At 35.6% G+C, this 16,604-nt stretch overlaps 1 protein-coding gene across 1 annotated transcript; it reads left to right on the top strand.

Annotated features, from left to right (window-relative positions):
• Nucleotides 1–1,257: 1,257 nt before the first annotated feature.
• Nucleotides 1,258–15,052, top strand: LOC110804703 (asparagine--tRNA ligase, cytoplasmic 1). Its single transcript, XM_022010317.2, has 6 exons — nt 1,258–1,906; nt 9,815–10,405; nt 13,191–13,441; nt 13,518–13,647; nt 14,377–14,435; nt 14,593–15,052. Exons 1-6 carry the CDS (start codon nt 1,406–1,408, stop codon nt 14,774–14,776), a joined length of 1,716 nt encoding a protein of 571 aa, XP_021866009.1. The 5' UTR covers nt 1,258–1,405; the 3' UTR covers nt 14,777–15,052.
• Nucleotides 15,053–16,604: the final 1,552 nt, after the last annotated feature.

Below are 16,604 nucleotides of genomic sequence, written 5' to 3' on the forward strand. Positions count from 1 at the left end.
GGAAACAGAAACATGGTACGTATCGGAAATATTGCCGGAAACGGAAATATTGTCAGAATCGGAAATATTATCGGAATCGGAAAATAATTCCGGAAACGGAAATATTAAATATTTGTTCGAAACGGAAATTAATTCCGGAATCGGAAATATTAAATATTGTTCGTATCGGAAATGAATTCTGGAATCGAGAATTTAATCGGAAGCGTATCGTACGAATTAGCATCGGACGAGGCCTGCCAGACGAAGGACCAGCACGAAGCCGGGCCATCGCCCAGCAAGCCAAGCGCAACGACCACACGCCAAGCATACGACCAGGCCCAGCGCAAAAGCCAGGCCCAGCCGAAGCTTGGGCGCGCGCGCGGGGCTGCGACGAGTGGGCTGGCGCTGTGCGTGGGCCGCAAGGCCTGCGTGCGGTGCTAGCGTATTACTCGAAGTGTGTTACTCGAATCCTAAGGCTACCGGGATTCGTCATATGATTAAATCTAATCCTAAAAGATTTAGTTTATTTAATTAGAGTCCTAGTAGGATTATAATTAAATAAATTAGTATCCTAATAGGATTCCAAATCCTTTTCCATAACTCTATAAATAGGTGCCTAGGGTCACATATTTACAACGAGTTTTTTTTAAGTATTAAAAAGTGAGTTTTTGAGAGAAAAATTCAGTCACACATTTGCCTAAAAGTGCCGAAAATAATAGTACCTTAAGGGCGATTCTAGTTGGTCAATCTTAAGGCGGATCCGGACGTGCTGTGGACTATCTACGGAGGGACGACACTTGGAGTCCTAAAGACTTGTTCTTGTTCGGTTCGGGCGCAGCTAGGGAAGGCACGCAACAAAGAGTATACATCTAAACTATGCTAAATGATTATGTGTAAATAATATGTTTTCCTGGCTTTATGGTTTTTCCGCATGATTTATGAATTGTCATATGTATCATAACCTAACAGTACGGTGGTGTTGGGTGGTGGTACGGTGGTTTGGTGGTGCTGGTGGTGGTTCAACGGATTTTTGGGGGTTTTGGTGAGGTGGTTGGGACCATGAATAGGTGGTGGTGTGGTGGTCAAGGATGGTCAAAGTGGTAGTTAAGTTGGTTGGGTGAAGAGGAGTTTGGGGGTAAGGGTGATTCCTTAGGGGAGGTGGGGAATCATGGTAGAGGGATATTGGGTAATCAAGTGGGTAAAGGGAATGATTGAATTGGTCCAAACAACAAGAAAGGGAATAAAGGTAGTTGATTACCTTTCCCTTTCCTGAATACCCCAACCAAACGTCCCCTTATTCTAGCTATAGGAAAACGTCATCTCAAACAAAAAAAAACAAAAAAAAAGAGGGGAGTAGGGGTTTACACTTTTAGCAGAGGGCACAGTGAGCCACTGAGGGCATTCCACACAAGAATCCACATTCTCCATGGCGGAACACTTGACACTACCGCCGCCAACAACAGAAATGTCCAACGCCACTCTTACCGACACACCACCATCCACCCTACCACTAGCCCGCTTCTCAAAGCGCGTCCCAATCGCCTCCATCCTCAACCGCCCCGACGGCGGCGCCTCCCTCGCTGGACAAACTGTCGTCATCGGAGGGTGGGTTCGTACCGGCAGAGAACAAGGAAAAGGTGCGTTCGCCTTCCTTGAACTCACCGATGGTTCGTGCGCCGCCAATCTCCAAGTCATGGTCGACGCTGCGGTTTACGATTTGAGCCAAATTATTCACACTGGTACATCTGTTTCTCTCTCCGGCACCCTTAAGACGCCGCCTGAAGGTACCAGGCAGAAGATTGAACTTAGGGTTGATAAAGTCTTGGAATTGGGTCCTGCTGATCCTTCTACTTATCCTTTGCCTAAAACTCGGCTTACACTTGAGTTTCTGCGCGATCGTTTGCATCTCCGACCTCGAACTAACCTGGTAATTCTATTGCTTTGATTGTTTTTTTTCTTTTCATTATTATGCTTTGTGGAATTTGTGTAGTTTATATGGGAATATTGTGCACATTTTTTCACCAGCATTTTGATGCGTTCTTCTTACTTACGTAATTCAATCTATGTTAAGGCTCTGTTTGGCAAAACTAGCAATAGCGGGTAGCTTTAGCATTTGCGGTTAGCGGTTAACGGTTAGCCGTAGAAGGAGATGTTCATGGTTCATAGTACGAGTGTTTGGCAAAACTGGCGTTGAACTTGTTATATATATACGATAAATGTTATTAGTTTAAATAAAAAAATAACCATTATTTTAAATAAAAAAATAACCATTTGACGAATTAATGATCATATTCAATGCGGCATTTTAATAATAAATAATAACTATTTATTACTCAAAAGGTATAAAAAACATTATACTTATACAAGCATAAAATATCACTCCTTGAAAAACAAAAATACGTACGTTGCTTCTTACTATAGATAATGTTAAATTAAAGTATCTTGTTAAAATGACTAAATGTGTTGTCTTTCATTCCTTGCGTTCCATAAAGCAACAATTGTACGGTCAAGAATAGCCTTCATTTCGTTACAACTCTCTTCCCCATTTCCACCATGTGAAGGAACACGAACTTCAGGTAGCTCAAATGAAGGTATGAAATTAGGATATTCCTCTAATACTCGAAAAAGGGGATCATCTGGAGAATTTATTCAAATATAGTTATGAAGTGCAAATGTAGCAACTATAATATGTAGTTGTTTCTCGATGCTATATTGTGGCATTTTGGTTAATATCTTCCACCTTTGATTCAAAACTCCAAAACATTTCTCTATGCAACTTCGAAAAGACGAGTGCCAATGGTTAAAAGTTTCACGATCATTTTTTTTTGAGGCAGGGAGGCACGTATTCAAATTGTGACTTATGATACCGTATCTTGGGATATGGTACTGAATAACCTTTTCGATTTGGAATACTTACCTAATAGAATATAAGATTAAACAATGTCAAATATATCATCATAAAATGCATATTTAGCACCTAAACTATTATTTTTATATACTTTTTTATAAAATAAAAACAATACACACGTACCTTCTGGCGGTTTAGGAAACTTATATGCTGGAGTTTGAATAACATTAAGAAACACACGGGTATCATGGGCAGAACCTTCTCACCCTGCTGACACAAACGTAAAACATTGAACATTGAATGTAGGAATTCCTTCCCTTCCTCTATAAGGCATATGAAGGCCTCTAGTATGCATGCTTCTACATATGTACCATCAATACATCCAATATATATATGTACCATCAATACATCCAATAGAATCCTGAAATAGAATATATCGTCTTTAAGTATAGATAATTTACATAACAACAACATTGATAATTAATTATTACATACCTCTAAATAAGGCATATATCTTGTATCCATAGCAAATTTAGCCGGCACGCATGTGAAATTTTGATCATATGGTCTTATAATATCACGTGCAAGACCCTTGATTGCTCGACAAGAAATTGAATTGAGGACATCATGAATTGCCCTACTAATAGTATCACCAAAACGTTGAAAACGCTCACCAAGAAGTCTAATTGAGATATAGTATCACCAGAACGTTGAAAACGCTCACCAAGAAGTCTATTTGAAACACCTTGTGATATAAAAATATGTAACTTTCTCGAGAATAGACATGTTACAACTTACAACTAGCTTTCAATCCATATTTCGTTGATAAATCATTGCATAATCTTAAAAATAATTTTGGCTCCATTCTAAATGCATTAACGCATCGAATAGGATTACCAATCAACACTTCTTTCACCCACATTTCTCGTGTTAGAATTGAAGTCATGCATGGTTCCTTGTAAATATACTTGTAAAAATATGCAGATATCAAATACATTGTAAATGCGGATATCAAATACATTGTAAATGCGGTTGCAATCCAAATTTTACGCTTTCTATCCTCATCTATTTATAACCAAACCTACTGGGTATAAAGTAAGATTATATAAATAAAGATATCATAATTTAAGTACTAACAAAAACCATCTCTAGAAAAAATAAATTAAGAATGTAACATAAATAATCTCGTAATTTCAAAACTACAAAACATGAACAATTACCACTACAACAAACAAAACAATAATTCCTAAACTAGTTGACCCATTCTACATATGTTCCTTATTAAATAAATATTCTAACCATTTAGCTCTGCTAACATTGTCCTCCATACTAAAAAAAAAACCTCCCTCTTAGTTGCACCTTCTATGACAGTAGTAGCATATAACCACAACTCATTATGTTTCTCCAAACACTCTTTATCCATCATACGACTAATAATCTGCATTGATAAAGAAACTTTGGATATGGATGAAGGTATACTATCATTTGATGTACTACTTTGACTCATGAGCTTAACACATTCTATCAAATCGACAATTCCCTTAGATAACATTGCAGATTCTCCAAATTTTCTTCTTGTACGTTTTATTTTGGCCACTATTAGATTTTGTTGGAGGCTGCTTTTGGATCTTACTGGAAGCACGAATGTCATTGTTTGCGGCTTCATGAGTCACTTGTGACCTACTTGCCGAACTACCTATATGTGTATCATTACGTGCTTGTTCCACAAAATTGTGCAAAAAGTTGGCATTGTTAAGTATATCATCATTAATTTGGTTACTTGAGAAATAGGGGTTGCCTCCGTCATTTTCTATATTCCCATCCTCCATACATTCATTTTGTATAATAAGGTCTTCAATGGAGTCCATTGAGGGCACATAGACATTTTCCCCTGTTGCATAAAAATTTTCCAAATAACTTTTACCAATTTTGATTTAGCTCCAAGATTACACCCCGTAGTCGAAACTTTTGGTATTCTGGATTCTCCTACAATATATCAAAGGTTAAAGTTATTATTTAAACTAATATCCTCTTATAATTGTTTGTTTTAAGACAACATTATGAAGTTATAAAATATACACACCTTGCTTTTTCTTTGCCACCATTTGGAGCCTCAATTTTTCCCGTGTATGGATTCCATCCTAAACCCGTTTCTGATGACTTTTAAGATTTCCAAGTACGCCAGTTTTTTCTCATTGTATCATACTTCCTCCATCTTTTAATACTCGCAACGTTTGGACTTTTGCCACTATTCATATAATCTACTTTGATTATTCTTAGTGCTTTTTATATAAGATAAAACATAGTCATGTAGGATCTTGTTAGATTTGTCTCAATGTGTATTTTCAAAATATCAACTTTTTATAATTTTGGCATAAAGAGAATTTAAGATATAAATGATCAAAGTTGTGCATTGGCATGCGTGAAACTAACAAACGTTGCGAGTATTAAAAGACGGAGGAAGTATTTGTTCTTGCAAGTATTTGGATTACTAAGTTTACATCCAACTTTTTTTTTTCGCGCTTGAATTTCTTTCCACCTAAAAAACTGTACCTTCCCATTGTCCTTAATGAATGCAAGACAAATTTCACATAACGCGACTGAATCCTCGATCACTACACTTAAAGACAGTTCCTTTTTTGTTGCTCGATGCAGCCATCTAACACAACCACCAAGCACAATAATTGCGGGTTAGGTCCTTACTACCTCAATACATATTTGTATGGAATAGTAGTGCACAATTAATTAAGACTAGCTAGTACAACTCCTGTGAATACATTAGTCCCAAATACAAAGTCAAGATAATTAAGGATGTAAAGTGCCAAAGAATAGGAACATCCATTTATACGGAGCACACTATATCATTACAATAGCATACTCATGTTTTTTTACTGACCTAAATCTTGCACTGCAGGTCAGATATGCATCTAAATCAACCGACTCCAATCTTAGATAAATCAACTTTCTTAGTTCAATTTGATTACTAGATATATCTATTGACAAATAATATTCAACTTACAACAAACTCCTAATAACATCAGTAGTAATATAACTCTAATAATAACCTATAACGGACTCCTAAATAGACCAACATTATAAGTCGAGTCTAGCTAGTCAAGATTATAATACGCAAAAATTAATTGTACCAATCAAGATTATCATGTTGTCTTCTTTCAAAAAAAGATTATCATATTGTCAGGTGTGTTTGCATGAAACATTAACGAGTATGCACAAATCATTGGCTAGTAAACATAAATATCAATTAGTTGATTTGCAAATTAATAATAATGACCCCCCAATTTTGTTCATATATCGGACCATCATGCAAACACAAATCATTCAAAAACCTAATTCATGAAATATCACATATGATTAAGATGAGAAATACAAAAAAAAAAAACATATAGGTAGATAACATACCTGAATAATGTTAGCCGACCTGCTTCTCGGAGAGTCGATGATCAGAAACCAATGATGGAGTATAGGAGAGGAAGGAGAAGCTTGGAAGTGGTAGAAGAGTTCTTTTTTTTACCAGTAAACGTGGGAGAAGAGGTGGGAATGGATAAATACCTACACCGCTACTTTTATGGATGAGACATTACTTTTTTTAACGTTTGTTAAAATGTACTCAACCACTACCTCACCCGCTACTCAAATCGCTAATTTGCCAAACACTACTAAATTACCCAACTAGCGTTTTAGAAAACGCTACACGCTACCTAGACCACTACCGCCGAAAAGGGCCTAATTTGAGTTTTTTAAATTCTTCAATTTAAGAGCTGGAAATGACGGCCCTTCGTTTGTGTTAATGGTAGTTGTAACTTGCTGTGGCAAAAAAACATGGATGGTGGTGATCACTAGTTATGCTAAATTGAAATTCCTAAGCAATATTGATATAAAAGTTGTATGTATCGATGGCAAACGTGTAAATAATTGCAAATTTTTTTATAAAAAAAGTTGAATTTTTCTTTTACACGTATGCCATTTGTAGGATTTAACATTTATCTCGACTATACAACATAAAAGGAATAACATTTGTGTTCAAAAGTACAACATGTGTTCCTCGTAAACTCTTTGCAAACTCTTTGTAAATTATTGCTAATTTTTTTATTAAAAAAGTTGAATTTTGCTTTTACACGTATGCCATTTGTAGTATTTAACATTTATCTTGACTATACACCATAAAAGGAATATTATTTGTGTTCAAAAGTACAACATGTGTTCCTCGTAAACTCTTTTAGCAACTTGAAAGCGAAGTTACTAAGGGGTCGTTTGGTTCACTAAGCTGGAATGGATAGGTATGGAATCTCATACCTGGATGGTATGAGTTCTATTTCCTACCAATCTGAAACTGTTTGGTATAATCGTGGAATGGATTCTCTAACCCATTCATGCTGTTTGGTTCATTTTTGGAATGGATTTTGTATCCAGTTTCTAGTTTTACTAATTACTAATCATCAAATTCAAAGACTACAATTCCAATTAAATAACATAAAAAATCATCAAAAATAAAAATAAAAACATGAAATAAAGCTTTACTGTATAATTTATTTTATACAATATGCATTTCGAATAATCAAAATTCTAAACATTAAGAATGGATTAGCCATAAAAGCGTAACGACAGTGTTGTGTTCATGCAGAAATCGATCTCATATCAATCGCAATTCCAAAATAAAATCTTCCCACTAACAACAATTGAGCCTCAAATCCAAAGTTAACCCAACAGGAAATTCATAACAAAGGCAAGATTATTTAAAAAAAAAAAAAATCAACAATTGGAATCTATTAACCTCGAGAAGCGGAAGGTTGTCGGAGATTGGTTGCCCAATTCGGAGATTGTAGGCACCATTAACCTCCATTATTGTTGCTTCCTAGTTCCCAATTACACTTTGACAATTTGAAATAAAACCATAGCTTCTGGCCTTCTTGATACGAGCATACTTATCTGAATTTCGTTAGAAAGCATATCACCTCATCAGAACTTGGGCGGTGTTGGAGGTGGTTACCGAGTTAAACAAGTGGACGTTGGAGAAAATGGATGGTCCTTGATGATTGCATGTCGAAGGTCACCGGTGAAGATTGCCGATGATGGTCACTAGTCAAAGATGGTGGGCGTCTTCAGCACCTCTCTCTCATATCTCCTCTCTCTTCACTATTGTATGAGTCAGGTGTAGCAACTTGGTGGAATGGATTGTGAATCTTGGGGTAAGAGGTGGGTGTGAGATTCCAGGGGTTTGGATTGGAGATAGAACCCCTTGGTATGAAGCTCCATTCCAAAACGGCCCAACCAAACAATAAAATGGATGGAATGGATTCTAACTCCATTCCCATCCATTCCAAAATGGCCAAACAAACGACCCCTAAAATACTCTTTTTGTGTGAGTCCTCCAAAATACCGCTCAATATACACCAACTTGTATATATCAAATAGAAGTATGTATTTTGTGAAGCTCAAGAAAAGATGTACTATTCCAATTTTGTTGGGGTCAAGGGATAATTAACAATTCTTAGAATTAATGGTCACGAGAGATTAAGATCATTAAAGAATTTTGTAGATGGGTTTTCTAATAAACATAAAACCAAAACCAAAAATAGTTTCCAGTTTTCACAAAACAGAAAATACGTAAGGTTTTTATATATATATATATATATATATATTATATATATATATATATATATATATATATATATATATATATATATATATATATATATATATATTTTGTTTTATAATCATTTTGCCTTCCAAATGTAGCTTGTAGGAAGTTTGAGGAAAACATTGATTCCATGGTAAATTTATTTAGTTTTCAACAAGTTGGTTATTGAACTTTGTGTTCCTAGAAATGGCTGGCTTTAGTCTCTTCTAGATGCAAATTTGTCGGTAAATATTATTTAATGTATTGATTAGGTAGGGAGGAAAGAGTAAAGATTGAGGGATTTGAAAGAAAAGGGAGGGGAGGGAGAGTGAGGGCTAGCCAGCTAGGGGCGCCACTTTATTGGATATGAAATGAAGATAGGGAAATGGAGGGAGTTGTAGGGATCAACTTTTATTCTCATTTATATAACACAGTGAGAAAGATTTGAAGGAAATGATAGCTCACTCCTCTTGCTCCTCACCTTCCTCTCTCTTTTTCTATTGGGTATGAAACGAAATGGAGATAGGGAAATAAAGAGAATTGTAAGGATCCACTTTCTTTCTCTTCAATGTAAACACTTACGGTAAAGACTTGCCAAGGTACTAGTTTGACGTTAATTATTTGCAATTATATATTAGTGAAAACTATTAAAAAAAATTGATTTTTGAAAATATACACTAAGATTATTCCAAAAACATATTAAATGTAACATTTGATTTATATATTAGTAAGAAAACGTGATCAATGTTAGTGTATGAATAGTGCAAAAGTCAAATCGTTGCAAGTATTTAGCAACGACAGAGGGAGTATACGAAGTAAAATTGTTTCTCCAATCTCCTTCCCGCTAGTAGTTCTAAGTTCTTCAATATTATGAGTCTATCATTATGTTGTTACCTACTCAATTCAAAGTGGACATAGTAAGGTAGCCTTGTAACATTTTCTCATCATCATTGTTGGCTTGTTGCCCAACGGGCCCTGACCCATTCATTCAGGGAAGCATCGTTATATCTTTTTGTTCTGTTCTTTTCTCCTATCTCCTTGCCTTCTTTATAGCAGATCCTCATCATCTCAGTCTCATAATGGTGATGCTGTATTAGGCAGATCTCGTCGTGTAGATTTCTTTTTATATAATTATTTCTTTTCAATTCTATAGTACTGATCTTGAGATGTTAACTGCATTTAACTCTATTAGATTAAAGCAAAGTAAAATTGAAGGAGCATTGCATTTTATAGTAGCGTTATTGTTTGAGATTTGCACAATGTAATTTTCTCATCAAATTTTTGTTTTAAGGTTTGATGCTAATTGGGTACCTAGTATGTCTAGTGACATGACTATTTCTTTGTAACAGATATCTGCTGTTAGCCGAATTCGGAATGAACTTGCATATGCAACTCATGTATTTTTCCAAGAGCATGGTTTTCTGTACTTGCATACACCCATCATCACCACTAGTGATTGTGAGGGTGCAGGTGAGATGTTTCAAGTCACAACGTTGATAAACGAGACAGAAAAGGTGGAGAAAGAGTTGAAGGAAAACCCAGCTCCATCAGAAGCTGACATTGAAGCAGCAAAGCTTGTTGTTCAGGAAAAAGGGGAAGCTGTTAAGAAACTTAAGGAAGATAAGGCAAGCAAAGAGGAAATTAAGGCTGCTGTTACACTATTAACTAAAGCTAAAGAGGATCTTGCCAAGTTGGAAGAGAGAGCTAAGCTTAAACCTGGGCTTCCCAAAAAGGATGGGAAAATAGATTATTCGCAAGACTTCTTTGCTCGTCAGGCATTCTTGACGGTTTCAGGACAACTGCAAGCTGAATCTTTTGCATGTGCCCTTGGTAGCGTTTACACATTTGGGCCGACATTTCGTGCTGAGAACTCCCATACTTCCAGGCATCTTGCTGAGTTTTGGATGCTGGAGCCAGAAATGGCATTTGCAGATCTTGAGGTTCTTTCTTTTCTAGTTTTTTGTATATCGAACTTTTTATTTACTCAACTTATCAAGTGCATGCCCATGAATCTTTTATGGTCATACAAAGACTTTTTTGCTCAATTAGACTTCCAGAACCTTAGGTTAATTGACATTTACATGGCGATATTTTGCAATAGACATGGCTGCCACAATTTTTTCTACCGGCCACATGAATTTCCTTGTGTCTAAGCTTGCATTTATGAAGTGCTGGTTTCTTGTAGTTGTTCTGGCTTTGTGAATGTGTATAGCATGATATAGAATACTGGGATAGTGGGATTAGTTTTCATTTTGAATTTGACTCCTCAAGTCATAGAGATGGCTACAATGTTTTTTGAACTTTTTATTTATTATAGGGAATTTTGTCAAAAGCCACCTTTTAAAAGAGAGATTTTTCGAGAAACCACCTTTTAAAAATAATCTTGTGAAAAGAAACCCGATTTACAAAATATTTTCCGAGAGACCACCTTTAACCGGATTTTGATGGTTGACTCGATATTCCGGCGTTGACAACCCTACGTGGGACTCTCGTGAGCCACTTCCCTCCCTTTTCTTTCTAATTTCCCCTTGTTTTCCTTCCATTCAATAATTTTCCCTTTGTAACCCATCTTCTCCTCTTCATTAGCTTCTACAATGACTAACATTTACTTGTCACTGACACTAAACCCTCCCATCTCCCGTAACTAATCCCCTATTCCCTTGCTTCAGTAATATAATCCCTTTTCCATGAAACTATTAACTTATCTTCTCCTTCTTTAACTACTGCCAACATCCCAAATTAAAATTTCTTCACTAGTCGAGCTCTATTGTATACCAAACCAGCATCAAAACACAAAATTCGTTAACCATTAATTACCAAAATTTCATAAAACAAAAAATATATGAATCAATTATATTCTTCTATTTTCATCTTATTTCCAAAAACAATGATGCTTCCATTGACAATAATAAGTTAGGTGGATAGATCACAAATTACTATTAGATGCAAACAATCTATAATTAGTTAATAATTGCAAATTTCATTTTTCACAATTACAAATCCTAGTTTAATAATAAAAACAATTACAAATCAACAATTACCTTACAAAAAAAGGAAATCAAAGAAATTATCCCATGGAATGTGTGTATATTGCAGCTTAGTGAAATAATTTTGAGTTTTATTGAAGAAAATAAGTGCAGCACGTGTAATCGTGGAAGAGACGAGGAACAGTAAGGAGAAAAAGAAAAAAAATAATAATAATGTGAGAGTGGGTTCCACGTGGGTGGTCAACGCTGGAAAACCAAGTCAATAATCAGAATCCGGTTAAGGTTGTCTCTAGCAAAATATTTTGTAAATCGGGTTTCTTCTCGCAAGATTTTTTTTAAAAGTTGGTTTCTCGCAAAATCTCTATTTTAAGTTTCTGATAAAATTCCCTTTATTATATTGAGTTACATTAATTTGTAGTATTAAACCTATTCTGCAACTGCTTTATTGTTCTTTTTCTATTTAAATTACACTACTTTTGAGGAAGTAAGAAACTAAGAAGGGTATGTGCATTGTTTCTCTTAGTTCTTATGGTCTGTAAATTGTATAAATCATGAAAGGCTAAATGACAAGGAGATCTAGCAGACAATTATATAGATATTCTTTCAGATAATAAGTGTAAGACGGACAATATGGGGTGGTTATGTCATCTGAACTTGCCAAGTCTTAGCAGAGGAGCTTATCGCCATTTGGCCCCATACACATAGATTTGTTTCAGAATCTGAGGTCCATTTCTTACAAACTATTGTGTGTTTGTGTTTACGTGGTGTTATATGACTGACCAAATTATTGGACGGTTTCTGTGTCGTTGATGGAACACGCGAGGATTGGTAGCGTGGTAGTGGTACTCTTCCCTTGTCACAATATCCTTTGGTAAGGCACATACACCTTGTAGAGCTGACACGGTAACAATGAAACCAATTCCTAGTACATGAACAAAAAGGTGGAGTGTATGGGGTGAAGTTAAAGGAGCTGGTAGATTTGGAGTTGATTGCCTATCATCATAATGTTTGGTGTGAATGGACTAACTACTAAGGAATACAATTGTACACTCAGATGAGTTGCATGCTATTGTTTCGCCTTCAGAATTGGATTAACTGATTCAGACTTGTAGATACTGTGAATACTGAGTACTTGAGTAGTGTCCTCATCCCCAACAGAATTTCCTAAAGATGTGATTGGGACATGAAGATGCGAACTTCAGTTCAGCCGGCATGTTATTTTTAGATAATGAACAGCCTGAATAATACAGTGCTTGACCTGTTTTGGGTTCGTCAGAAGTTGGTTTGTGGGTTTTGATCATGAAATAAATGTTTATTTAGAATTTAAACACAAGTAGGCTTTCTTTCAGTTTCGATCACAATCTCTGAATGTCTTTACCAGCCTTACAACTTCTTGCATCAAAAGTAAACAAGTAAAATATAGTCTTGATAAAAGATTCCACGGGCTGCCTGATATCCTGCAACTATATCCAGAGTTCCAGACTGGATCAGATCTTTTTGCCAACCCAAATCCGTAGTTTTCTTATCGAAGTGGGAACTATATGGTATTTCTTTGAGCACATGAATTTCTCTTAAAGCGTTTGTTTGGCTTTAGGTAGATCGACATACCTGAAGGGGCTAGGTGCGCAGCTTTCTCGTTTAGTTTTTATCAAGAATTCTGTGCATGCAAGATTATATGTAAGATTTATTAACAATTTTAGATAACATTGAACTGATAAATTTTATATTCTCTTCCCAGGATGATATGAACCTCGCAGAGGCATATGTACAATTTGTTTCTCAGCGGTTACTTGACAGGTGCCTTGATGATATGGAATTGATGGTCAAATTCGTTGACAAGACCGCAATTGATCGTTTGAAAATGGTTGCTTCAACTCCTTTTGTGAGAATTACTTATACAGAAGCAGTGAAGAAGCTCCAGGAAGCTACAGATAAAAAATTTGAGAATAAAGTTGAATGGGGGATTGATTTAGCAACTGAGCATGAAAGGTATGTAAATCTGTGTTTGTACCAAAATTCACTTGATGGCGCCCATGCTGATGTCATAGTTCACTTTACCCCGCAGATACTTGAGTGAGGTCTTATTCAAGAAGCCAGTCATAGTGTATGACTACCCGAAAGATATTAAAGCATTTTATATGAGGCTCAATGATGATGGAAAAACCGTTGCTGCAATGGATGTGCTTGTGCCCAAGGTAGGCTTCTTATCTTCGATATAAGTGCATGCTTCCCTGCCAAGGTGAAATCCTGAGCTGAAACAAAAAAGCACTATCCTTCTATTTACTCATTTTGTTTGGTGTTTGTAGTCACAAAGTCCCAAGCTCCCAACACTCTATAATCAGGAATTCATCAGGATTTCGCTGAAATATCCATAATATATCTTCTTCCCATCTTTTATCACTTAGTCAGTTAGGCCCTCTCTTCAACGACAAAATATACTTCCTCCATTTGTTTTTACTCGCAACATTGGTTAGTTTAACGCATGTCAATGCACAACAATGATCATTAATAACATTTAATTCTCTTTAAGCAAAAATCCACATTGAGATAAATCTAACAAGATATAGTTTATCTTACGTATAAATCACCAACTATGATAAAAGTAGAATATGTGAATAATGTAAAAAGTCCAAACGTTGCGAGTATTAAAAAACGGAGGAAGTGTTCAGTAAAAGTAAGTTTAAAAGTGTACTTTTTTTTAATGAACAAAAGCACGTTTAATCAGTAAAATTTAGTTTAAATCAGCAGAAGTTAATTACTATACATGACTGTTATTTCCAGAAGGAGGGGGTGCTTCATTTGTTATAACATTGGTGGTGATATTTGCGATAGCCGATTCACTGAAAGGCCAGTATATGAGGGCAATGTGTGTAATCATGGTTTTAGGTGTTCATATGATCATATCTGTTGGTCTGTATTTGCAGGTTGGTGAACTGGTTGGGGGAAGCCAGAGAGAAGAGCGTTACGATGTTATATGCAAAAGGTAGGAAGGATAAACCTTTTTTGGGTTGTGCTGTTTATTTCTGGGCCATTGTTTGTGATTACTGTAATGTCTTTGGTTTATTTTCAGTCTTTTTAAATGGTTAATGTTGAAAAAAGATAACTAGGAGATCCTCAGAAATGTTCTATTTACAATGCAGGATTGTTGATATGGGATTGCCTTTGGAGACATACGAGTGGTACCTCGACCTCAGGCGCTACGGCACTGTGAAGCATTGTGGATTTGGTTTGGGATTCGAGAGGTTGATTCTTTTTGCCACTGGCATTGACAACATCAGGGATGTCATTCCTTTCCCACGGTACCCAGGGAGGGCAGATTTATAAGGATGGATAGCTTTGAGACTAATGATATCGGTAATACTTACATTTGCCTATTTGCCAAAACGGCTTGTTGTCCTTGCATAATTACAAGGAAAATTACAAAAGCAAAACTCCTTGATGTCTTAGTTATGGATTTCACTTATGGGATTGGTGATGACCTTGAAGCCCATTTTTTGTACTCTTTTTACGTTGTTACATCTGCTTACGGTAATTGTGATCAAACTGAAAAATTGCTGACCATATTTTCTTATTTATACATATACTTCCTCCGTTTCACAATATTTGCATCATTTCTTTTTTCACAAATTTCAACACGCTTCTTTTAACATCAATATCTCTAATTGCGTATAAGTAAAAATTATAAAAACTTGATATTTGGATTTTTCGCATTGATATGAATTTAAAAAGATCTTACTTGACTATTTTTATTCTTATATAATGGTGAAAGAATGATTGTCAAAATTGGTTGATGAATAGTGTCAAAATGAGAAACGATGCATGTATTGTGGAACGAAGCTAGTATATATATACAAGACAACAAAAAAAATGTTTGGTCTTGATACAGGGGTTTAAGATTTTGTCAGGGCGGGGAAAACGGATTGGATTTTGCTTGTACAGGGGTGTTCAAGAATTGGTCTGTGCCGGGAAAATAAACTGGAATTAGTTATTTAGATAGAAAAATATATTTAGTACTCGTATCCTTCGAAACTAGGGCTGTCAATTTTTAACCCAAGCCATTGAACCCACGGGTTAGTCCGGTCTTTTAGAACCCGAACTCGCGAAATCCGCTCCGATCCAAAAATATTAACTCGGTTAAGATCAAAAACCCGATAACAAACAATTCTACAACAACCCGATTCGTTTCCCGCGCTTAAAAGAAAGAATGAAACAAAGTTTTGTATCATTTAAGGAGTACAAGTTTTCCGGCAAGACTCCCCCCATTGTTCATACTCAAGGTATATACGTTCCAAGAGTTTTGAAGCTCGTCCTGGTTGCAATTTACGTTAATTAATATTTTATGCACAAGGTGAACTCAAGACACAACAACAAGTCATAAAATACAAGCAACCAAACATTGACATTTTATTTTAATCATTTAGGACTTGTGATCAAACATATAACTTAAGTGATATTACTCCCATTGTTCCTTCTCAATATACTATTGAGATAACCCAACATTGACAGTTAACAAGCGGGGTGTGCACATGGCACGAATAGTCTTTAGTTCAATTCACATAAACTTCCCAAATCATACCCTACTTCGGGGTAGAATAAACAGTGCAACATGGCACGAAAACTTGGCTCAAAGTAGGCTAGACTTCCCGTACAATAGCATAAACATAATCCTTGCATGTGAAACACTCATACATGCATATAAATTTGAACAACATGCTTGACATAATTCAGCGATTATAAAAGATCACAATATGACTGTTCACATAGGTTTTATAATTCAACAATAAACCAGGACATGCTTGTTCACCATATCAAACATGAATTCAATAATACTTCAAGTCACATGATTCACAATTAATAATCATCACATATTTCTCATGAATTTGGTGGTCACCCTAGGCATGTATGTACCTCGAATATCTAAGTACGGGGCCACTTTGTGAATCACGGCTTTAGATTAGAAATCACCTCCTATCGTTAAAATAATGAAATTTAATTATTATTCATGTTCATTAAGTTTCCAACAATTTTTTTTTAGTTTTAAAACACTTGAATTAGTTAGAAATTAATCATTCATTAATCAAATAATAGTCCTAATTTATCGTTTAAAACCCTAGCATGAAATTTAATTAATTTCATGCTTAAAACCATTAAA

The sequence above is a fragment of the Spinacia oleracea genome, chromosome 1, assembly GCF_020520425.1.
Source record: "Spinacia oleracea cultivar Varoflay chromosome 1, BTI_SOV_V1, whole genome shotgun sequence".
NCBI classification, from domain to species: Eukaryota; Viridiplantae; Streptophyta; class Magnoliopsida; order Caryophyllales; family Amaranthaceae; genus Spinacia; species Spinacia oleracea.